Source organism: Varroa jacobsoni, unplaced genomic scaffold (assembly GCF_002532875.2).
Source record: "Varroa jacobsoni isolate VJ856 unplaced genomic scaffold, vjacob_1.0 scaffold_1426, whole genome shotgun sequence".
Lineage (NCBI taxonomy): Eukaryota > Metazoa > Arthropoda > Arachnida > Mesostigmata > Varroidae > Varroa > Varroa jacobsoni.
The window spans coordinates 125463-150163 of NW_019214328.1; the positions used below are offsets into that span (position 1 = coordinate 125463).

The 24701-nt window shown below is 41.3% G+C and overlaps 1 protein-coding gene across 2 annotated transcripts; it reads left to right on the forward strand.

Moving 5' to 3' along the window:
* The first annotated feature begins 19784 nt into the window (after positions 1 to 19784).
* LOC111269957 (innexin inx7) lies at positions 19785 to 24132 on the forward strand. Of its 2 annotated transcripts, XM_022849907.2 has the most exons (4): positions 19785 to 20242; positions 21039 to 21216; positions 21771 to 22329; positions 23830 to 24132. In XM_022849907.2, exons 1-4 carry the CDS (start codon positions 20040 to 20042, stop codon positions 23856 to 23858), a joined length of 969 nt encoding a protein of 322 aa, XP_022705642.1. In that variant the 5' UTR covers positions 19785 to 20039; the 3' UTR covers positions 23859 to 24132. The 2 variants fall into 2 exon arrangements, with proteins under 2 accessions (XP_022705642.1, XP_022705641.1); XM_022849906.2 differs by lacking the exon at positions 23830 to 24132 and having other exon boundaries at positions 21771 to 22871.
* Positions 24133 to 24701: the final 569 nt, after the last annotated feature.

The following is a 24701-nucleotide window of genomic DNA, read 5'->3' on the forward strand; positions in this document are numbered from 1 at the left end:
CACGACTACGGCCACGGTACACACGACTCACGGCTGTTGTTGGCGGCAGGGTTCCGCTTGCCTCTATAAGAACAAAGCTAGCTTACGCCACCGTCCTCAGGTGAGGCGCTGCACACGCCGCTTATAGAATATCTCCACATAGCTAGAAGGATCCAAGCTCGAACGGGACGTTCATTTATGTCCGCCCCCGCAGCCGTCCATCCGCTTATTCCTGGGTTTGCCCCTCCCCTTCCCTTACTCCATCTGTTTACAGCCAAGATGTCCCTACTTTTTGCTGCTGTCGTTGCTTGCTACTACTTTAGTAGCAAGCAACGACAGCTACTTTCCGTTAGTTTTATTCCCGGCGTGCACCAGTAAGCTAGCAGGTACCAGTTTGCTAGAGCCCTAATGGAAGGCGGAAGGGCCGGTGTCGAAATACCTGTTAGGAAGCAAGCACAAGGAACGAGACTGGCGGATGAGAACGGATCCTCTAAACGGTCGACAGACATAGGACGGCAGAAGCTCGGGTGGACGGCGAGGCGTCGAAGCAGAGACCGGTCAGCAGACTAAGCAATGAGAAGGCGAATGGCTGGGTGTATATGTGGTCCTGCAAGCAGGACACTGAACTGCGCGAGGACACACACAGCGGGAACGACACATGGGGCATGAACGACATCGCTACCAGCAGCGGCAGTGGCGACAGATACGCAGGCCGGTCGTGGCTATACCTGTCACAGGACGTCTGAGGCCACTTTCATCTTTGTATCACTCACGAAATAAAATAATATAGCCGGCGCATACACATAGAAGATTTAAACGTTGCCTTCGTCGTGTACTACTGTTTTTCCCAAAAACAAATCGAGGATATTACACCGTAAAAATATTGCAGACATTAATAGTACTTTTTTTAGGTGGAAGTCAGTCAAAACAAGATTAGGAACGGATATTACTGGCATTTAGCGTTTGTTTAACTTTGAAGAGATACACAAAAGATAACTTGACATGAAAACGATCATCAGTCAGATTTGCATAATGAGAAAGGCTACGCCAAGTAGCTTTATTATTCGAGGATGCAGGCTTTAATAGTTTATGGGAGCGAAATTTTGAAGCACCTTCTTGCAGTCAGTAATTTACAATGCACATCATCAGTAAAATACATTTTGGCCTGAAACAATTATGAACATACCGAAAGGTATGCGGCCAGCAAAGAATCTTTACTGTTCGCTGTCACCTCAGCTCCATGCTGAAAGCTGTGGTTGTATTCAAACTTTAGCGTCTTGTCATACGACCAGTTTGTGATAGACAGGGCCTCGCAACTAACTTTCCGTCAGGGGGTTAGGGAGATTGGGGTAAAAACGCCTGTCGCTCTGGGAGACTTAAAAGCCAATCCTTTAGATTATAGCCTGTGGTTACCACCAGTACCTAGGCCATAAAGTATTTGTCTCAGGATCCAGGGGACACAAAGCTTCAATCATCCACTACGGCTCTTCAATGGCTAGATCCAGCCTGACTAGATAAGCCGGCGCTCTGGAGCGAGTTACTCAGGTACCTCGAGAAGCAAATGATGAGTAGGAAGGCAAACTGAGTGCTTCAGAAGAAGAATATATACTTGATACGAAAATCTGCTGGGTACCCAGACGACGCACACCGTTCACCTTTCACGTTCGCGTTAGAATTTGTGTCTAAATAGGTGAACGTTAAGGAAACACCTTGTCAAAAATTGCGACGCTGAAAATGACTCTGGAGACGCAAACAGTCGCCCACTCGCGCTTATTGTGAAACAAGCATTGCTCTTTAGGATTTTTGCATTTCCGGAAACTGGAATAAAATGGAAATGAATTCAATCAACAACATAGCCAGCACAGGATCAACCAACAACTCCCTTAGCTTGTACTCTTGATTTTGGTAAAAAAGAATACTTGATTTTCAAATAGTCTCGACATGACCCATTTAATTAAAAACGAGTGTTTTGAAGGTTAAAACATTACTCCGCCTACCTGCAGCTTCACCGTACTGAGCACCCCCAAAAGCGCCCACAAAAGCGTACATTTTTTAAACATACTTGAAACCCAGCTTCAAAGTGGCTGGCCAGGCACCACTCAGTAATAATGCACTACAGTTAATTATTATCATTGTTGTTGTTACTCCGCATTGCCTAGGCTAGATCATATGCTAATCATTTTAGAAACATATCTCACAAAGGTAAGCATTGTTGTTGGTTCTCTTAATATATGACTCTCCCCATTTCTGCGATTAAGCCAGCGATGTTCGTCCCCACGGCGTCTGTCACGACGCCTGCGAAGTAGATTCCCCTCTACCGATTCAATGAAGCGTATCGAAGCATGCCAAAGTGCATAGCAAACTTATCTAGCTTTGTTTAACATTTTCCTTTCCCTAACCACCCACTCCCGTCTACACTTCAAGTTGAACTTGAATTCTCAACCGATATGATCTATAGCTCTCTAATGAGGATGACGCTTCAAGAGTTCGTCTTAAGCGGCCAGGGTTATTGGGTGGCGTTAGATGACGCGTGGCCCGAGGCCTGCAGAGTCGGGTCCTGTAAAAGATGAAGTGAGCTTTCAATTAGTGGATGCGAAGTGGACAGGTGTACGCAGAGAAACTAGGTTGACATGGGTAGGTAGACATGGTACCGTTGATTGCTATACTGGAATAAAACCGTAGTTAGGGCTAGTAAATATGTAGTGTTACCTCTGGGACGGATTGCGATCCTCCTATCCGAATACAGCTGCTAAATATTATGGATAAAATACTTTTACAATAAGAAAATGATTAGGTTCAATTATGTTAAAACAACAATTAGTTTTTTCCTCACGCTATGCATAAATAGACCTATTCCAAATTTCAAAAACGTCCATTATATACGGTTGAAAATAGGTTACGTTAAATTCATAGTAATAATGTTCTCTGTTTTTTTTTTTATTTATGTTATTTATTACGGGATAGCTTTTTTAATGATATGACAAAAAAGCAGATTGACAAATCCAACAATTTTTTTTAACTAACCTATCCCTCTGAACCCAAAATTTCACTTATTTTCATAATTCTAAACTTGTTCGAAATCGTTAACCCACTGCCTTAGTTAGGCGTTGGGGCCCTACCATACGGTATCTACTTGTGACCTGAAACCGCGCGTCGACACTATTCTCTAATTATAGTTATTCGGTAATTTGTCACAACAACATTCTCTATTGTTACTGATGCTGACTGCTCTCATTATCGACTCAAGTTACTTTCAATAAGCAGAAACAGCATGTTGCACGATTACGCATCTTGAAGTTAGTTTCCATCAGATTACAGGGAATACCACCCATGTAAGAACTTAAGGGATTTCAGTGCTTTCGCTACAGACTATCAAATTTTTGTCTCATTCATTCATGTTAAATAGGGTTATATGAAAGCAGAGCAAATATCTGGCTTATGCTAGAGATGGACAGCACATTGAATACGGAATAGATAGTTTTTCTTCAATTTTTTTTCAAGAAATTTTTTACATTTTGGTGAAAACTGACATCGTAATTTTCGAAGCCAGTGATAGGAAACAACAGTTCATATTTGTATGATTAAAATGAAAGGAAATACCCGTTTCCTCGTATTTAAAATCATCTTATATCATCGCATCGTACATTTGAAAATTCGTTCCATAGAACATCTGACACTTGATTTATTCTTAAATGTTCCAGAGTCCCGCCCCAGCAGCTCATTGTTGCTGGCTTAGTTGTTTTGTTCCATAGATAATCGCTCGAAGTTGATGTAGCGAAACGATGTATGAAATGAAAAAGTCTACAGTGCACGACGCTTCTAACACTTGTGGCAGCCCCACGCTCGCGGCTTTTGGGGGTAAGACTACATCAAGTACAATATAGCTGACTCCAAAATGATTTGAAATAGTGTGCATGGTATCACCTTTTCTGTCAGGGCACTTTATAGCTTGCCATCGCATATTGGCATGTTCCTTATCCTCATGCCATATGCCAGGTAGCTTAATCTTTTAAAGGATCGAGACGATAATAACCTCAATGTACCTAATGCATCTAATAGTGGGATCCACTCTTGAGAATAAGCAATTAGGGGATGATCGGGCGTGGAAAGTGCCCGGGGGTCATCATCTTACGCTAAAGAATTGTGAGCATACCTCGAGTCAGGCTACGAATTCGAGACCAAATTACCAGCTTGTCCGTAGAAGGTACGCAGAAACTCGGGAGAGTGTGATATTGGAACTGTAGAAATAATAGGTCTTGGCTTTATGACATTACGAACTTCAATGGCATCAATATGCGGCATAGAGGTAAGTGCGAGAAACAGAGTTGCATCAGGAAGTACTTAGCACGCATAGCTCGTGGCGAAGCTAGCATGTGAGAAATTAAAGTGGCTCTTAGACGCATGGGGTGATATTTCTGCTCAGTTACGATTGTAGCTGAACATGGGGATCTTTGATAAAGCCACTACTGAGAAAATAGATATACTGGATATTCATTTTTACCAAAAGACAAGAGGCTAATTCTATTTAATCTTTCACTGGTAATTGTCTGGTCGATTTTTTGGAAGTTGCTGGACAGTATATTACCAGTACATGTTAAATACAAAAACAAGTTTTACGTACTATAGTGTAGGATGTGTTGCTTCAGAGGAGCAAAAAGGACGACACATTACAAGAACGTGTGAAAAATCCTTCTTTAATAAAACTTATTGAAACAATTGTAATGAACCTGCTTTCATTTGCAGCCGTACTTAAATTATTGTCAACCATTAAGCCTTTAATTGGCCTAGTTATCGGCTCAGTGGAAAGAACCAAGATATAGTATGACAAATACTCTATTTAACCACACAGTTTCAAAGTGTATCCAGTGTTGAAAATTACCACTTCGGTTTATTAGCAGTCCATTGGGACAAATATATTTCAATCGCACTCGTGACGAATGACGAGTCTCTGCTTACCAGCGAAAGCGTATCTCTTCGTGCTTAATGATATTCGCCACTACTTCGAACAATTAGACTGCAAATATTGCCGCTCTACTGTCAAACACGTTCAGATGTTGCGACACGTCCATCTGGGCCGGTTTGTCTACGCGCGCGCGGACGCTCCAACCATGAATATGGCCAATCTCGTCTAGTCGTAATCTGAGGGTAGTAAAGTTAGCAGCAGTCAATAACTAAATCGAGTGGTTGGCGTTTTCTCTTCTGCAATGGCGACGTCACAGCGTCCATAAGCATCGTAGAAGTGCGTCAACGTAATCGTAAACGCCAAAATCGCTGTCTGAAAGCGGCAAAAAAATAAAGCGAACGTTGACAGATGCAGAACTACGTCGCGCTCAAGTAAAAGCGAAACGACACAATAATCGTGTAACTGCAGGAGGCTAACAGACTTTTGTTCTCCTGCATTCAACTCGGTGTAAATCTGTCTTGTCAACGCAGCCGAAAGGGACGTCTTCTGCTACGCCGACGACTAAGACGACGCCAGCGACAACGACAACGACGATAATAACAATAGGCACTGGCGGCTTCGTAGGGTGCCATCAAGTGGCGTAAGGAAAGAGACTGAAGTTGTTCGTACCGAGGAAAAGAGCACTGCAATCGAGAAAAAAAAAAAGGTGTCTCACTACATTAAGATGATAGCAAAATCACCAAGACCCCGCTATTTCTCAGTCGTTCAACGTTATCTGATATCGACTCCATAGTTAGGCTAAGATGATTGATTAATAAGTACAGATGCATGTTAGGCCCTAGAATCCAGGTGCAACTCGACTCAAGAGAAAAGTGGATCCCTCGAGGATAGAACTAGTGCATTATATTTTTCCTATAGAGAGTAAAAATCAGCCAACGAAGCTACCGCACAATATCTAGATCAAAAAAAAAAGTTGGCCAATGAAGGAACACAAATAAAAGCATCAACGGACTGTTGGCTAGTACATTAAATGCATAAGGAAAAAGACCATTTTATTCTGTAAAAAAAAACATTCGTATTCACACCAAAAGGCCGTCATCGGTCTGGTACCGCCTTAAGTATTAAATATCAATACGATTATAGTTATTATGTGTAGAACTATTTAACCGAAATTGAAGGGGCTAGTGTGTTAACAGGCAGTAAACTCTTTACTCAAATATATCAAGTATATATGACGACGATGATGGCTATAAAAAATAATATATATTTTACGCTCATCCTAATTCATTCTATGGTGCACACGCTATTTATAATATGGCGATGACCAGCCAAAGCTCATTATACGGGATTTTGACTGAAATAAAAAAGCGTAAAAGTTCGTTTTTGTTTGTCTTGAACAGCCTAACCATGCATAATCGATAACATTAATGTTTAGCTCCCCGAAAGCTTGAGCAGCATTTCGATTGATAAGGCCCGGATATCCAAACCCCCTGAACAACCAGGCGCGCCGTTCCAGTCCCCAGCAGCAGCGGTGGCGTCGGAAGCCAGTGAAGGCCAAACACGACATTCACATCGTGGCAATTCGAATCGTTGCGTAAATCCCGAATGCGTTTTACGCCCGCTGAGTGCTGCCAGAAGGGACAATATTGTGTAAGTAGCGTATGATGTGTGATTAGTTGAATCCCGTATGCTTGTCTCTTGTACATATGAGTGCTTACTTTCGTAAAATACCGTCCATTGTTGTCCGCAAGCGACCAATGCAAGATGCGGTCTTGCAAACGACAGAAAACAACACTGATTTGCCCGTAGACAACGGCTATCATTTAGTTAAAGACATTTATGGCCTGTTACCGCTTGGTAGACTGGTCTGTCTTTGTACTGGTCATGCATTTATAATCATTATAATGTTTATTTTCAGAGAGATGGCTAGTGCTCTTAAAAGCAATGTAAGAAAAACACGATTTTAACGGTTATATATATATATATATATATATATATATATATATATAGACATGGGTATTTTTTGCTCTGAAGATTTTACGGCTTTAAGGATATCATTTGTTTAGGACAACTGAATGATGGTTAATGTCCATTGGATCGAAATGGGTTCTTTGTCTGTGCGTGGTGGCGTGTTTGTTTATGAAACACGGAAGCACCTGGTGAGATGGTCTAAGTTTAACACCGAGCGTAGCAACGCCGTTCTCTGCTTGGAGAAGCCAGCCACCGAAACTAATGCTTGACGACAGTACAAAGCGCCAAATTTGAAACAGATGTAAACTGGAACGGGTCTTTCCAGACTGATGCGTCACGAGTGAACTAGACACTCTACAATACGATAATTCTCTAATTAGCGAATCTAGCCAACATAATTAATTTACCAGAGGTGGCATATACGTCGTTGCACTATACTGCCACGCTTGGAACCCTCGATTCCTTCGAGGGTTCCTCGATAACCTTCCAGTTATTTGAATCCGGCGTGGGCGTATCACTCTCTGTACTGTGCTGACAGGGGCTAGCCGTCGAAAGTAATCCTTAACGGCGTCTAAAGTATTAAAGGAAAAAAGCTGAGGTAATAGAATAGGAGTGCAATACTGATGGATTAGTGAGTCAGAGTTCTATCATAGATGGCTAGTGTACGTAGCATAGCAATGGCGTCCATTTTCTCCCGCAACAACACGTGTTTATGACGTAGCGTGTTGTGATAGCCGTTCCATGGGGATGCTTGATACGTTTATAAACGGCAATAATATATACGTGCTAATCTAGTCAGCAGCGTGTCAGTGGCCTATTACCGATGGGCTTTCGGCTAAGGCTCAATCCACCGTACTGTTGAGTGGTGTACTCAGCCCATTGATGGCACAAACCCATTATTACCCAAATTATTACCCTAATTAAACTAAAACCCAAGAAAAGACGTAACACACAAACGACATGAGTTCAATTAATCATTTATTCAAGATTGAGTAAAGTCTTTTTCCATATAAAATATGAAAGTTACAATGGCTTTCGTGTATCGTACACAACTAGTTATCTTCATTACTATGTCCCATATTAGCCTAATATCGAAGTATAATTTGCTTGTAACTCCCGCTGTTATTGGTACTTTTATATGTTTTCTTGATACGTTTGCAGTGCCACAACATATTTGACTATCGATTGCCTTCGTATAATGCTTTATCTTTTATAATCTGCGTCGTTCCTTTGCCAATCAGTGTCTCGTTGTTTCGTTGGATCCTGTTGTTTTTGCTGCGGTTGTTGTTGTTCTTATTGCTCCTGTTGGTTCTATTGCTGCTGTTGTCGTCGCTGCTAATGTTGTTGTCTACTACGATGATACGTGAATTACCAATCTGAACTGACCAGTCGTGTTCGCTTATTGTTTTTTCGTTGAACATTAATTTATAAATACAAGACATGGCTGACTTCTAGCTGAACAACCGGGCCGCGCCTATGACTACTACTGCTACATGTAAGCTCTCAGTAGTACTAACGATGTTCCAGATGCCTATTAACCTTTGGAAGCCAAATGGACGTCTTTAAAAGTGCACGACACCAGCGACCGCAACGGCAGCGGCACGACGAACAGCAACAAGGACAGTATTTAGTGAGGTGAGATTTAAAGGCGTCGCTTTCGGCACTGTCTGTCGATATTTCGTACCCCCGAAATGGCCTGGCGAGCACTGCGGTTTATCACGTAAGAGCTTTGTATACCCTGAACAATTGGTTGCCGCTTTAACGGTCATTGATGTGTCAATATCACTGTAGAATAGCCACTGAATCAACGGTACTGATGCGTGTATATCGCCCGGTGAGAATTTCACTTTTGCCTTTAGAACCCGACCGACCCATTGTCCGTCCGTCCGTCCGTCCGGCAACTGATTGATCGATTGATTTAACTCGATGCACAACGAGGACCAGTTGTTCTACCTAAACTGTACGGTAATACGTAACGTTCGACAACTCTAACAGACGCGCAAATAAGGTCAGCTGACTAACGAACAAAACGGTGAAAAAATTACAGAAGAGAAAAGTAATTCCAAATGACGCAAACGAAAAATAATTTAACTAATACAAATCAAAGCAGCCGATAGAGAATCAATGAATTTGATCAAACTGAAAACAGTGGTTAATAGATAATTGTAGTAGAAATACTTTTCTGCAGACTTGTTAACTTTCAGACGACACCTGGATTCTGGGTAGAAAAAATAGTATTTGGAAGCCTGTAAGGTTCACAAGTTCTAGGGGTACAAAAATTCCGCCGATTGAATCGTTTATTTCATGAACGAATCAGACGAGCTACATTATGGCTCTCGCTGGTGATAATCGAACCCGAAATATTCTCGAGAATTCTATGTTAATAAGCTGGGAAAAAAACCAATACTCGCTGCGTTCTTCACTGGCCGACAACGAACCTGAGTGTTACGATAAAATCGTAAAAAAAAAATCGTATTGGTAAACAGCATTTCCGTTGTGGAAGTTCTTAGGCGATTCCTCTGAAGGAAAATCACGTATCTGATCAACATAGTATCGGCGCCTCACTTTTCATAGGATCGTCTTAATAAAATACGACAAATAACAACGACTGCACCCTAATAAGGGTGTTTCTCTCTTCTTTTGTGCTGTTAACTAGATGTAGAATCGTCTTCGTATGCGAAGCATGTGGGACTATTTAGTAGTTAGTTTAGCTTTTTCGATAACTGGATTTGTCACACAGTATTAGTGGCCAGTCTGGAACTTCGTTGTCATTTAGTAGACGCATCGGTATGTGGAGACAATATCTACAATCAATGACAATCCAATTGCAACTCATTCACTACAGACCGAGCGAGCCGCGCGAATATCTTTATCCGCTAAAATAGCGCTGATCTATTTTAGTTAGGAGTCTCTAATGGCCGCTTCAATTATACCTGACTGCGCGTAAGAACACACATCAACTATGAAACGCAAAGTTCAGTTCGATTCCGGCGCCCCTATATCCTAAGAAGCGACAAATCTTTAATGATGACATTAGCGTATTGGAACTGTTTTGGATATGGGAAGAACGATGCAGAAAGCTTCTGAGAATAAACAAAATGCTAACCTATTATAGAATAAAGTGTAGTTATATGAACTTTTCCGAGTGGTTTGCGCAATAATTGAGTCGCGGATGCAGCAGAGATCTGACGGAGAATTCTGCCTTCCTGTCATGAAGCGGAGTCGAAGGCTTGAGGTCGTTGGCCCTTTTATGCAAAAACGGTTTTTCCAAACGCTACGACGGTACGAAAACTGCAAGACAGACATGCTGTGTTTTTCAGGACCTTATCGCGCCGCATTATGGAAAGTTTAAAGTAATGGATCTTTATCTATTACCCGGAACCTAGGCTCCTACCGAGATTTCATACGGAAAACGTCGCTAGTGTCATCGTGGATGTTAAGTACTTGAATGTTAGCCAATCCGAACACGGCGGTCTTTCACCGACTATAGCAGTTTAGCCTGTTCCATGGTGGGACTTAACATATGCTGTCCTAACAACTCGATCTTCCGCTTTGTAGGACTCAGCTGACCCAGCGATTCAAGCCTGCAGGCCATGCCAGGTGTCGTACGTTGCTGCACGTAGTGCGGTGCGTTACGCAGAGTAGCTGCAGGTCCATCCAAACTTTGTATCGCAAATCTCTCCTCAGTTAATTTTCGACTTAACGAGGCCGGTGAGCACCCAAATGCCAAAAAGACACTTATCGAATGCGAATACAGCAGATCCTTTACTCTATTCTAAAACGATCACTATCTTGAAATAAAACTGTTAATAGTTTTTGTTGCAAAGACATGTCAAAGAATTTATGTATATTATGTAAACATCTTATGTCACATGGTTTCTTAACCTATACCATTCGGAAGCATTGACGTCTCACAACAAGCAAAGGAGCATGATATATAAAATAATTTATCTATTGAAATTTTAGACCACAATTAATATTAAACGTCAGTACTAAAGACAGATGACGCAGGCGCTTCTAAAAAATTCTGTGGTGCAAACTTTATATATGCCCAAATACATGCCAAGTTCTGCAGAAATTTACTTGGATTAGTACGGGATTCCAACTTTAAATGTCTCTTTTTCTTTTGAACCAACGTGCCGCTTGCGTTGCTACGATAATTAGCAAAAATCTGCTGCCAGACAGAGTTTCGTTGACAATGTCTATAATTGTGCATTACCACCCTTTAGTCCATGCGCTGGCCAAATCTTTCATCATCAAGGCACGTTTGCTTTATCGACTTTCCGCCCTATCTTGAAACCTGGGGAAACGTTGTTCATTTTTTTTTATAATTGCTTGCTAACAAATGCTTGCGCCCACCTGTTACGGCTACGCAATAATGACGTCCTAAGGAGTGTACGATTATTAGCTTTTTATAATTTTTACTACAAATGTCCTATATTCTAGTCGCTCACCCTGCTGCTGAAATGTCACGTTTCTACGTTCTTTACTCAGGTAGCATGTACACTAGCAACAACTGACACTATATTTGTCTGTGTTTCGCCTGCTTCCGTTTTTTTGCTTTGTCCCTCGAAAAATCGGGGGAGACCACTCAACGAAATTCGTCTTGCACTTGCACCAGTGTCGAAGAACTCATAGCATGCCCACCATATCGTGATGCTTTAATCTCGTTGAAAGTGTCCAGTCCGCTAGGGCATCACAAAGTGGGAAATTCAAAATTTTCACTGCATTAAGGTGCCGTGCATTAAGGTGCCGTGGTCCCTCTCCCGTAGATAAAGCTATGTCACTAGTTTCCATGATTCCTATATTCGAGCATACTAGCGAGTGCCTTCGGTCACTGTCGGTGACCCTCCGTTAGTTACCAGCTAAAAATTATGGGACACCTAACGCTTTCGGTCGGATCAACTCAGAACGACTCGTCGAGCCGAGAAGCTAAATGAAGACATGTTCCGGCCAAAATGGCGGAAGGTCTTCTTCGGTGGTGAACCTGACGAATCGCCATTGTAATCAGTTGAGGTTGCCGCTCCTGCCTGTACCTTTGCGTTTCAGTCTACAAAACGAACTGTGTGGCATTGATTGCAAACCCGTGCAAGGCCAATAAACCAAAATCAAATGTTTTTTGGGGTCAACGAATAAAGTTCCATCGAAGTTTGTCCCCATTTCTAGACATATCACATAGTATAACTGTACGTCTGTGTAAGCGAGCAGTATCGTTTTTGGTAATTTTCTGGACACGTCCTGGACATATATATAAAAGATACAGATGGAACGTTTAGAAACGTACTGAAAAAAGCGCACATCGCCGGGTGTAACTTTGTGTGATCTTTCCTGCAAAATAGCAACCGAAAAGGATGCAATTGTGCTAATTTTCTTTCTCAGTTTACGTCTCCTATTCGGGCGTGACTCAGTAACTCCTTTGGTTGTGAGAGTTCTGGCTCAAACAATTTGTTATTTCATACAAACGTAAATAACTACGCCTATTTAATTACGGCAAAAATAGCTGAGAGCGATATGCGCAATCTGAATCGTTCGTGTTTTTTCGAGATTTTTATTTTATTTTCCCAGACATCAGACTAATCTCTTCTATCCACTTGCACCATGTAGAGATAATAACAGCATTAACGTTTTCGATTAAAAGCGTCTTCGATGCACTGCGTTACTTCGAGTCAGAGTATGCCAAGCTTACGCCAAGAAATTCTTCAACACTGTTCCTCGTTCAAACATTTCATCTGTAAACCCGCTATAATTTTATGCTAGTAGAGATGGCCATCACTATATACAGATATAGAGCAATTCTGACATAAGATTATGGAAATTAAAACTAAAAAAAGCAACATTCAAATATCCGGACGAACCCTAGCGCCCCGTCAGCCACCTTATCCACTGCATACTACCTCATTGGCTTTAGATGCTACCCAATGACAGTGACTGCCTATGCAACTTACTTAACAATATGGAGTAATATCTCGACGTAATAACGGATCTAGTAGGCGGTTTTCTGATGGCAAACTCAGCGTCATTATCAGCACGGATAAACACCAAAACGTTACTGAGGTGATCAGTGAACCCTAATAAACTCGGGTGGCTAGTGACTTCATAGAAATCCAGGGCTAATCACCACCTTAAAGGCACGCAACTTACATAGCACAGCACCTCAGCGTGACTACGGTTCGTCTACTATTCAAAAAATAAGCATGAGATTGCCTGCATCGCTGTTGTCGACCAACGTTGCCCGTTAACATCAATGATCAGTTATATGGAAATAACATGAGGAAAACCGTATCGGGCAACATCACATATATGAAACGAAGTGGCAGTCTTTCCTTGTAATATTACGGCTGTTTATGTAGTTCGTTAACTTCATACACGAATTCTCGGCCTGTTTCGCAATTCGCTAAATACTCGCTGGTTCTTTCGATGTGTTATAATCCCGTAAGCTGGACGCCATAATGTAAAATGTCAATTGATGAATTAACTTCGTTTGCAGAAAATAGTGATGATGCACTGGCTTCTTTTTTTCTTTGTTGATATTTAACTAAGTTTAGGAACGCTGTCTGTCAAAATGTTTTTTTTTCTCTTTCTATATTATGATAATGAACATTCAACTGACATTGATTACGAAATTATTTGATGTACCTTTAAGAGAGTCTTCCAGGGATTCCACCAGCGGTCCAGACTCATATGCATCAAAAGAGAGTAGAATATCTTCCAATTGAAGGAAACGGCTCTAACGACGTTACGAAAGCATTCATATTGACGTATTTTGACCCGGCATTCAAATTCACGAAATCCGTTCGCTTACGCATGGGATCGTGGTTCACCTACGTGACAGCCTTCTATTAAATAGACGAGAGGCTTTTTCCGGTGGATTTTATCGGATACATTGAAACATGAAATTTTCAAAAATAAAAGTAAAAGAATAGATTTAAAATGAAATTTTTGCCTTACGAGCAAAGACTGTGTAGTCGATCTAAATTTGAATCTGAGCTACGCCAGAAGATCAACAGAAACTTATTAAACCAAGCCAATACAACCAATACTGTCAATGACATTTTATTGATATCAATAAAGTGGATGTTGACAGCTTCAAACGCAGACATCTGTCTTCTATAATAGAGAACGTCTAGTCTAAGATAGCGCATGCGGCCTATCGATAAAACTAAACTTGCGGCAGATAGCTTTGTTAATAATTTCAACGTCAAACCGACGTCGCCAGACGCCCGCCGCGTCGCAAAGCGGCGTCTGGACCACGACGAACATGCCGGTAAATAGGTCAGCTAGATCCTTGTAAAATATCCCGTTATATTCCTATTAGGCGTCTATGATGTTTTTTGAATGAGAAAGGTATAGCTTGCATTTTCCTCTTTGCTTTCGTAAACTCTCTTTGGATAACTTAAAATTGCAACAACTAAGAGTGGCTTTTTGCCGCTCACCAGGGCGAAATAAGCGTTATTTGCATGACTTGAATTGGTCACGAGGGGCTGTCTCGGCCTGCTGTTTAGCAAAAAAAAGGTCTATCGCACATATATGTATATATATGAACGAGCTCGTCATGCAAAATTGACATGAACGACGGTATAAACAAACTATATATATATATATATATATATATACACACATTTGTGAATAGAAACCTATGCACTGAATTTCAGCGGAGAATAATAAGAGCAATAAATCTTTTCAGTCATTTTGTAAAATTCTGTTCTAAGCAGTATAATTTTTTGGAGCAGGATTTTTACACCATCGATTTCCTGCCAATTGAGTCATCATCTACTAAGTGCATCTTATTAATATCAGAATCGTATACAATACAACAAAAGGACGTTCTCTGTTCCATGGAGGTTGATGGCACATCAACTGGTTAGCCGCTTCTCGTTCCCCAATGGGGTTTCTTTCCTCTCGAAGCCATTCAATTTTTGTTGTCTGCGGCAGGCGGGTTGGCATTGTTGATAGCGGCTTGTGCAGCCGCCATAGAATTGCTGTTGTGGTCGGTATGGCTTTTTTGTCCGTAACCGGTAACCCCCTGATTACCGGTTAGTCGGCTTCGTTGTAAAAGCTCAGTTTGACTCCAGTCGCGTGCGGTTTCGCGTGGGCGGTCGAGGCGATCGGCCGCTTGTCCATTTGTCCAGTGCTCCCCGCGTCGCCAAAGCATCGTCACACGCCCGGGTCGGAGAATCCTACCCAAGAAGCAGTAGCGACAAAAAAAGGGGAAATATAGAACTGCAGAAAAAACAAAATAAAAGGTGCAAAGAGCAAGGGAGAGAATACCAATAGAAAAAAAACTGCAGCGGTGGCCATACCAAAAAAAGCGCATAAAAGTAGAAAAAAAAAGTTGAAATAGACAGTTCAATAGCAGCGGTGAGATGACGAGCAAATGCATCGCTCGGTGGCTGACTGATACCTGTTGCCCGGCTGAATCAGCCATTTTTTAACTATCTCTCTCTTAAGCTAACTGGCCGACTGACAGCGAACGGACGAAGACTGCGATGTCCGCAGAAGAATGAGTGTCCTGACCCCCACGCCGGCCGCCTTAGAGAAGGTTTACTTTGCGATAGAACTTTCGAATGGCGTATTATTTTAGCGTTCATGGACGCACTCATAGTGACGAAAGTAAATTTTCTGTACACAGATATTTACACTAACCGACGATATGACGGTTTGCAGTAAATGAAGGACTAAATAACATTTTCTAGTGTCTGTCCATGTATCCGTATCCAGCTATGAACCAGCAGTAGAAGGTTTTAACGATATTTTAAGAGTTTATAGGTAGCTGGCTCAATATAGGTAATCGGAAGGGGTCGAGGATGGAAGAGAGTACTCTACTCATTAGTCCTTCGGTCGGATTTTTATTGGATTTATTAAAGTGTGTTTATGTGTAAGTTCAGACTTACCTAATTGTCAAGCATTGTTTCAGAAGGTTGGCTCTTTCTAGCATGAACTGAAGTGTGTCTCCGCCAGGTTGCCCACATATTTAAACCTAGGTCACTTTAGTAATGCTTGAAATAGGACAATAAGTTACCATTACACCATACAGGCATTCAGATCCGAACGTGAACAGCTATCAGTATCCCTGTGATCTGCAGCATAGAACGTCATGTCAGTCACATGCTGTCCATGGCGTTCATATTTAGGATTACTAGCCCCGGCGCAAATGGGTAAAAAATTGCTACGCAGCGCAACTATAAATCCAGTTCATCTTTGTTGAATAGGCCCGGTGTAGTCATTACTGTGTAGTCAAATACTAAAGAAAAGAGTAGCGTGCTTGTTCGTTATATAAAATAATGAGTCTAAAAAGTGTATCCGATGAGGGTGATCCGTCTGAAGCTAGCTGACGCTTGACAAAGCTTGTTTCTCTTCGCCGCTTTCTGCCATTCGCTGCATTCTACACTCATCGACAACATTTGTATGGCCACTTTCCCCACTCACCGGCTTCTCGAACGGTTACGTCTGATGCGCGCGCGTGGCATAAGAAAATAAAGGTTCGGATACATGGTACGCTGAAGCTACCACTTTTTTTTCGGGGCTTGCCGAGACGCTAGTGAGGTGGTGGATAAGGTTTCATAGGCATGGGAACTGTTCCCACGCGAGGCAGCCGATCGACTCAGGGCGACGGACCGTGCAGGGAAATCTCGCACGCGGACAGCGATAGCGTATAGCAGCGGCCCATAATGCATTCCATCTGACACCATAGATGATTTGACTTTAGGATACTCGAACTAAGCTTGAATTTAATAGGTGTCTAAGTGGAATATCAGTTGGGCTGAAGTCGCAGAGGACAGAATAAGAAGCAACACTGAGGAACTTGCTGTACGGTTTTGAACACGTTCATTAGCTTGAAGAAAGATCTTCATTTAGCTACCCAATATTAGTTTTGTTCTCGCTATTTATGCTTGACTTAGCTTTTTAAAGCACATATTTAGCTCCAGGCTATGTTACAGTAAACCTTCCTATGCTAGTATATTGTCGTGCCACACACCAAATGCTCCCAAACAGCACACATTTCATATGCATCTTATAAACGCCGTCAATTTTTAAGGCTAACTGCCTTATCTTCCGGGCTTAATGGCTCCAGTCTATAACTAACCGTTCCTTGTTCTTGTTATGGACACTGTCTTTTGATGGAAGTACATTAGCTATCCTCTTCGATAAGCAAAAGGCCTTCTCCACCGTATAACGATTCTTCTAAACAACTATGCGATAATTCTCTGATGTGGTTTAGATGAAAACATGCAGACTAATTGTATATAGCGTTCTTTTCAGCCCCTAGACAAATATTTGCCGACGCTTCGAATGGCGAACGCTATGTAAGATCCGATGTGATCCTTGAATTGGACGTTTGTGGGGAATAGAGCATCTTCGTGATAATGCTCATGCTGGGCTTGTTCTGCTGTTCGGACATGTGCTACTCTGCTCATCGCCTGTGCAATGGCCTTTTTACCGCTCGTCATGACGACCAGACCCCACTCACATCTGTTGCTCATGCCGATCACCTACATTACGTTGCACCCGAGTTTTCTGGCAAAATTCATGCTTATGAACATGAGGCCGCATTAACCTTAACCAGGACATTTTTATTATTGAGTAGCTGTTGGGCACTGTTAATACCATAATGATGGTGATATTACCAGTGCCATCGTTATCTTTGCTCCTAAAATCGGTTCCAATGCCAGCTACCATTCTACGTCACAGTTTACCCAAGCACGTTCGTAATACCGATGTTCCCCGTTAATGCTTTACTTTTGTATGCTATCTTAGATCCAGTGTCAGGCAGTCTCGCCGGCCGTTTTGCTACTATACACCAAAAAGTCTACGTCTGATTCTCCTACAGACGCAAAACTGAGGCTCGCTTCCTGCTTCAGGCCCCAGCACACAGCCATCTCAACGGGTGCGCACATCAATCGCACACAGGCCTGCCATCAACGTACCAACGAGCCTACAACCGCCCTCACAACCAGCAAGTGACGTTGCTAACGGACTACTGCCAATTCCCTGTACTTGACTTTACTAATGTGTCTTTTTGAGTACGACTTCTGTTCTGCGGCCTTCTGTATGAGTAGGCAGACAGGATTCGCCTCGGACCGAAGAGCAGGCTCACACAGAACGCGAAAAACGATAGGCACAGCAGTAGCAAGGTCGAACGACTCGCGCTATCACGTTCCTCGGTTTAGATCCATGCTATCTACACATGGCGTGCTTTCGGTTGGCGCTTTTGATTTTGACTTTGACTTTCTTTTTTCTGTGAAGGTGGTGCGTCAGCTCTTCTATACTTCGGAGCTCCTGAACGTGGATTTTATTGTATACTGTTGCCCTATCTTGTCGGCGGGTAGCTCTCCGAGCAGCGTTCTTCGGCCTTTTCTGTTTTGCTGCTCCAGGCCAATGAAGCAAAGTGAAGCGGTGGTATCGCCGCAAAATTGTAACCCCCTCAACGTCATCGTCTGTTGTTAGCGTTCCTCGCCATATTGCATCTACTGTCGACCGAACGCGAGCTACGCCGCCGTGTACTGTGTCGGAATCTATTGAGAATGAAAGATAAAAACGAACCGAGGAGGTGCAGCTTTGCGTTCCGATGACTAGCAATGGTGTGTTGTCGAATCCTTATTCGTAATGCCCGCCGCCGCCGCCGCCACCGCCGCTGAGGCCAATGTCTATCGAATTTGTTGTCGTTAATTCTATTTCATCATGTTGTCTTTACACAGGTAGTTCATAGGTTTTTCGTCGTTTAGTGTTTTCTGTGTTTTTTTTTGTCTGTAGGGGCCTCCTTCTATTTCGTTCTTTCAGTCGTTGTCAGACATTTCCGTAACCGACCAGCCGCAACATCGGCCCTCCACGCGACGTTAAGATAGAAGTGGTCTGTCATTGTAACCTGATGGCTTAATAGAATGGTCCACAGCACGCATTTCATGATTAACTAGGATTGTGAGCCATATTCATTCATCAGTAATATGATGGTCGGATCATACCTAAAAGGAACTGCCTATTGCATTTGTTATAGAATATATCTGTAAAGGTGCCATCCTTTTTTCAGAGGCGCAATACTAAAATCTCCACGAACCACACCACTACCATTCGTCCAGTGATTTTCTTTGTTATTGAGCAACAGCCGCAATTATATCGTTCAGGGTAACGTGACACACAGCCTAAACACTCTAAGCTTTTTATCAAGTCAATTTGTATTCAACAAATTCTATATGAAGGTAACGTAGTTCTTCGAGAGTCATTGAACGATGTCAAAACCTATTTAGGTATCCGTTTGAGGAAACATGTCTGTCTTCCCTTTACAGCCCCATATATAAGCTTGCTGTGAAAAAAACTATATTTTCAACTTAATGGTAATCCATTGCCACGAGTATTTCGCTTTATATAGGAGTATTTGTTTTTCTCAGCGGAGAAATCCAGGGGTCGCATTTATCAGTGGCGTATGCTACATGACTGATGTAAATGAAATAAAGAAACATGAGCGTAAAAATTTGTTCGTTTTTTTTTTTTTCCATTTTCAGTACAGTAAAACCTCTAAATCGGTGGTTTACTTCGATGATATAACTCAACAATTTTTAAAAATCAATATATGATCATTATGGCTCACTCCAATAAATCGTTTTTAGTCAAAAATTCAGCTTACTTCTCATGAATAGAATCTGATACAATTTTGGTGCCGGGAAGCCTTCATAAACATCCGTAGTCCTTATATTAAAAATATTAACCTATAGCGCTAAATTCTAGAAAGAGCTAAACAAAAAAAGCTGTAAAAGCCGTTACAGAAATGTCAAGCGCACTTTTTTTTTTTTAAATAATCCTACGTTACATTAATCAAGCTAAATGGCGTGCTTGTTTTTTCTCGCGCGAGAATTTGAACATATCAACTGACGGATTTTCTACCTCTTTTCTTTGACTGTCTTACCTCGCCAACTGATTGTCACAGCTCGCCAATTGCCATTCAATTGAGTTAGAAACGAAGTTTGTGAAGAAGTTCGTGATTTTATGCTCTTAGTACTAACTTAACATTCGATCAATATTACAATTAAGTGCCCTTAGTTAGGTCTTTATCGTTTAAAGTCAAAAAATCCGTGTGAGAGTACCACACGAATTTGTTAATGGCGCTACCCGTTGTATCAAAAATTGAAAACTGACTATCCAATGTTATACAGAGTTTTTCTCAGTTTAACTAGCTAATTAGAACCTGCAGACAATGTCTCGTCTAGACGGCGTCCTATTTTCTGCCGTGCGCTACTTCCAACCGAAATCTGACTACACAACGGACACTGTGCTCAGTGCTATACACTACAAGCTGGCATTTGGAGTGATACTGGCCTGCGCCATTCTCACTGGGGTAACGTCTTGGTACTCACCGATAGAATGCATGAGACCAGATAATCTGATGATTGACAGCTCGTGAGTAACTTTGAAATTGCTAATTTATTGCTACGATATTTAGCGCGGCGTCTTTCAGTGGATATTGGTACTGCCTGTAATTTTTCTATCTATAACAGTCATTGGACACTGTTTGGATATATAGTAATAGGTAAATGAGTGAAAATTCGCTGACCTCGCTTTCGGCGTAGGATTAACGTCACGTTGCCGGCGTGAGGTCAGGTCCAATAGTCATTTGATATGAAAAGCATGGACTACATTTCACTGAACTTTCCACTAAAAGTCACCGCGCCTGTACCATCGTTCTAGATTAGGAGAATACTTTTTTTTTTTTAGAAAGCTTCGTATAAATGCAAAAATGCCAGCTCGCTTAGGTGAGGCACAACGGGATGGAAGATTAGCAAAGGTAAATTCAGATCAGAAGCTGTTGCTCTTCTACAAAGCGACTAACCTGAATATATCGTTAAACCTAAAAGCTCCGAAAATGCCCAAAAATCGTTGGTGGAAGTTTCGTCAAAACTGAAAAAAACTGCTGTAACCGCTAAAGAGAGGTTACCCGTTTTGTGCCTGGGTTTTAGTTAGCTACTCGTTACATTTGTTAGTACCCTATTCCTAATATGGTAGAAGTTGGTTGATACTTCCTTCTTGTTTGTTTGTCATAGAAAATCATGATACAGAAGAACAGTTACGTCGTTAAATAAGATATCCGCATACGGTGTAATGACGTTGTCACGTGCAAATGTATGATACCATATAGGTATGTGCGTACTCTAATATATCAGTACATAAGTCAACATGGAGCTATGTTCTTTCTCAGTCTTCTGAAACAGTGGTGTTACGCACAGTCGATGTTTATCGTTGATGGGCCATCTGCAGAAGAGAACATTTTCCCAGGAGTGAAGAACATTTATGGAGATTCCAGAAATCGCGTCGTATATATACGCTATTACCAATGGGTTACTCTTTGCCTACTTATGCAAGCTGCATGTTTTCAGGTAATTTTCAGGTGATCTTTTGCCGTCAAACGGAGCTTCAGAAGAATTATCCCAATATGTAAATAGGTAGGCATTAGTCGTAAATGTTCGTATAACATATATATATATGTCAAAAAACCATGTCTATGGTTTCTGTCAGTTTGATTGATTTCAAGTCGATTATGACAAATAGCGAGACTTCTCATGTTAGTTGTGCAAAGCTTGTTGCGTTCGGATATAGGTGGTCCAAGATGGTGGTTACCAGTCTTGTCTGTCTGCTTCTAAATAGCTTTTTATTCCTCCTGCTAACCGATACTCTGAAACATGTACGATGAATGAAGATATGCGATAATTTTTTTAAGAAAGAAACAGACAACCGTTGTTTTCAAACCGTAAAACAAAATCGCCATGTCTTTTGCTCAAACTTAATTTTCTGTCTCCTCATCACAATCTTTGAAGAGAGTACTCACAGATATTGTATTAAACATAGGGTCATCTCCCAATACGTTTTTACATGCTAGACGAAGTAGTCCTTTATTTTAATTATTTAACCGTTCTATCCACTGCTTTTGTAGGTACCCCGAATACTTTGGAAAGCCATGGAAGGAGGCCGAGTTCAAAAACTTCTTGAGCGGTTATATGAACTTGAAACAATGCCGATGAATGAGCGTGAGCCTCGTATAAGCGAACTTGCCCTTCTGTTTACACTTCGTCCTGAGTGCGACAATAAGCGATATGTTAATTGGTTCATATTCAGTCAGATTCTTTATTTCATAAACGCCGTGGCGCAGGTAAGCCTGACGCAGAGCTTTCTCGACAATCAATTTATTACCCTATTTCCAAAGTGGGTTATGGGTAAGCCCGTTCTTGATGCCGTTTTTCCTAAGACTGCCAAGTGTACGCTCCATGCGTACGGTCCCACGGGCGATTTACAGTACATCAATGCTCTCTGCCTGCTAGCTATGAATGTCCTCATCGAGAAGATCTATCTTCTGTTGTGGGCCGTATTAATGTTTTCGCTTGTGGTGTCCGCTCTGCAAATTATCTATGTGACGGTATCGATGACGTCGTGGCGTCTTCGCAATGCAATCTTAAGTACTGGGAAAAGTCGCACTCAGATGAAACTCCTTAAAGGCGAGTGGCTTTTCTTGAAATTCGTTAAGGATAGCTTGGACAATTCATTACTGTTCACAGATTTCATGAAGGCCATCAGTAAAGCACGCATATCAAGTTCAAATATTAAGTTATAGTTTGATCTGGGTGTAACTAGTCAGTAAATAGGTTTGAAGGCCTCGTGGTAACGTTAGGTACCTTTATGGTAAATATGGTGAACAGCAACTGGTCTTCAGCTAAATACGCGCTTCAGATATTTTCTAATGCCGACCTTTAAAGCTCTAAAAATTTAGTCAGTACAAACTATTCAGGTTAATATTTTGTGAAAGTCACCGGCTGCTTAACACATCATATAGTATTCAGTTTATCCAATCAGTATGTTTTTTTGGCTGATATTTCCAATTCTGGTCTCATATGACCTTGAGCGTGCCGTGCAATATTTTTGTCATTTCGAAATTTTAGAGACTCTCTTAAAAGTTACATCGGACTAACTGCAAAACGACTACAGTGAAAACGAGTAAACGTGTCACAATAAAGCAAGTATCTATTTGTTATTGCTATTATACACTGCCTATTTACTGAATAATATATATAATATAATAGCAACATCCAACATGTCGAGAGTTACGGCCTCGTCAGCTCAAGAAATTGAACCTCGTAATTGTGGATCCAACTGATAAGAAACTAATCAGAATAGAATCAGTAGACTGTGGGATTATAGCCGTTAGTCCGTATACGGAAAGCAGATGAAAAAGTAAAAGATAGCCAATAATTAAAGAGTATAATACACGAAAAATTTCAAGAAAATCATCGTCAATATGCATAAATTAAATAAAATTCGGCGGATGTAATTAATGCGGCCAACTTTGTGAAGTAAAGGTAGCTTAGTTTTAGGATGATCAGAGATCGGCCTCCTTTAACATAAAGATATTCAAAACAGTTCTATGGAACAGAAAAGTAGACCGTAGCTTTTGATGACGTTCATGTATCCTCTGCTGTAAGGAGTGTTTGTCTCTAAATGTTAACATTAGCTGGCTGTTTATGGGGTAGCCTACCGCAAAGATTTCTTGACATTTTCACGTGGTCGAATGTCCCTATTCCCAATGCGCACAGAATATTCAAATTACCACATACGACACGAAGCATCTGCCCGTTCGTCTCGGCCAACTTTGAGAAAATAAGCAACCGTGGTCATGCAGGATAACTTCAATAATCTTCAGCTAATGTCACCGGTTTTTTTTTTGTTATTTATAGTGCGTCATGGGCTCGAGTAGGCAAATAACAAAGGAAGTCATTTGTTAATAAAGTTATAACTAATAAAGTACCTACAATAACTATTTGCAAAATAAGTTCGTCGTGAATAGTTTGCGTATAAAAGAGTCGCTTAAAGTCCTGGTTAATTATTTATACCCAATTATTATTATTTATATCAGACCTATAAAACTTATCTGTTAGTCTGTTTGTTGATCGAAAAGGTGATATCAAAATGTAGCCTAACGTGCAAGTTTTAACATTCGGCAGAAAGCGGTCCGCGATCGATTCTGAATTGACGACGCTCGGTGCTGTTTGAGGGACCTATGCGCTGCTTCTAATCTTGGCCAGAGCTTTCGAACTTCGATTTCCGGAAGTAGTACCATTTAACTCAGCTGCGAGATTCGAAAAGCTAAAGAAGACTCAGGAGTTGAAGATGAAGTCATTCATGAAAACGTGGCATTTTTTAAGTAGCCTATATTATATAAGGAAGTTTAAAAGGTTAAGAAGGACGACAAGCGTAACTAAATAAAGAAAACCTGCTTTCGATTTTAGTCACTATAATACAACAAACCTCTGTCGTTTTCGTAATTAGCACAAGTTTTGTGTTCGACACCGGTTCGGTTAGGATTACATCCGTTTGAAGTAAATGTTCCAGGGAAAATCTATCAATAGCTGTGTGAATATATGCTGCCATGGGAACTCGTCAATCGTCATTGAAAAACCGCCAAGCGACAGAGCGTTCTTCGAAAAGCACCTCGAGGATGTCCATCTACATGTAGGGCTACTCGTTGGATCCTATTCTGTTTATTGGCTCTCCTACCAATCATTTTAACCTATTAGCTTCTATTCTTATTTTCAAGTGTATATATATATAAATAATGAATTTATTTGCTAATCTAATTAAGTATCTAAGTAAATCATTAATAAACCGTAGAATACGTTTAAAAGCATAAGTAATCACCAAAATAAATGGTTTTATTATATCACATAAAGGGACTTCTTGGATAACAATCACTTCAGAAATGAAACTGGAACCCATTGGGTTTGAAATGCGCCTGGAAATTGAGCGCTGAGGCAAGTGCGTGAGGACGCAAGAAAAGCCCGGTTATAGTACTATAGTAGTAGTATGAAACGTACTG

What these genes read in the sequence shown, in the direction of transcription:
- LOC111269957 (XM_022849906.2), top strand. Translation starts at nt 20,040, where the DNA reads ATGTCTCGTCTAGACGGCGTCCTATTTTCTGCCGTGCGCTACTTCCAA. An exon ending in AATCTGATGATTGACAGCTC is followed by an intron (nt 20,243 to 21,038) that starts GTGAGTAACTTT and finishes GTTCTTTCTCAG; the next exon opens with TCTTCTGAAACAGTGGTGTT. An exon ending in TGCAAGCTGCATGTTTTCAG is followed by an intron (nt 21,217 to 21,770) that starts GTAATTTTCAGG and finishes CTGCTTTTGTAG; the next exon opens with GTACCCCGAATACTTTGGAA.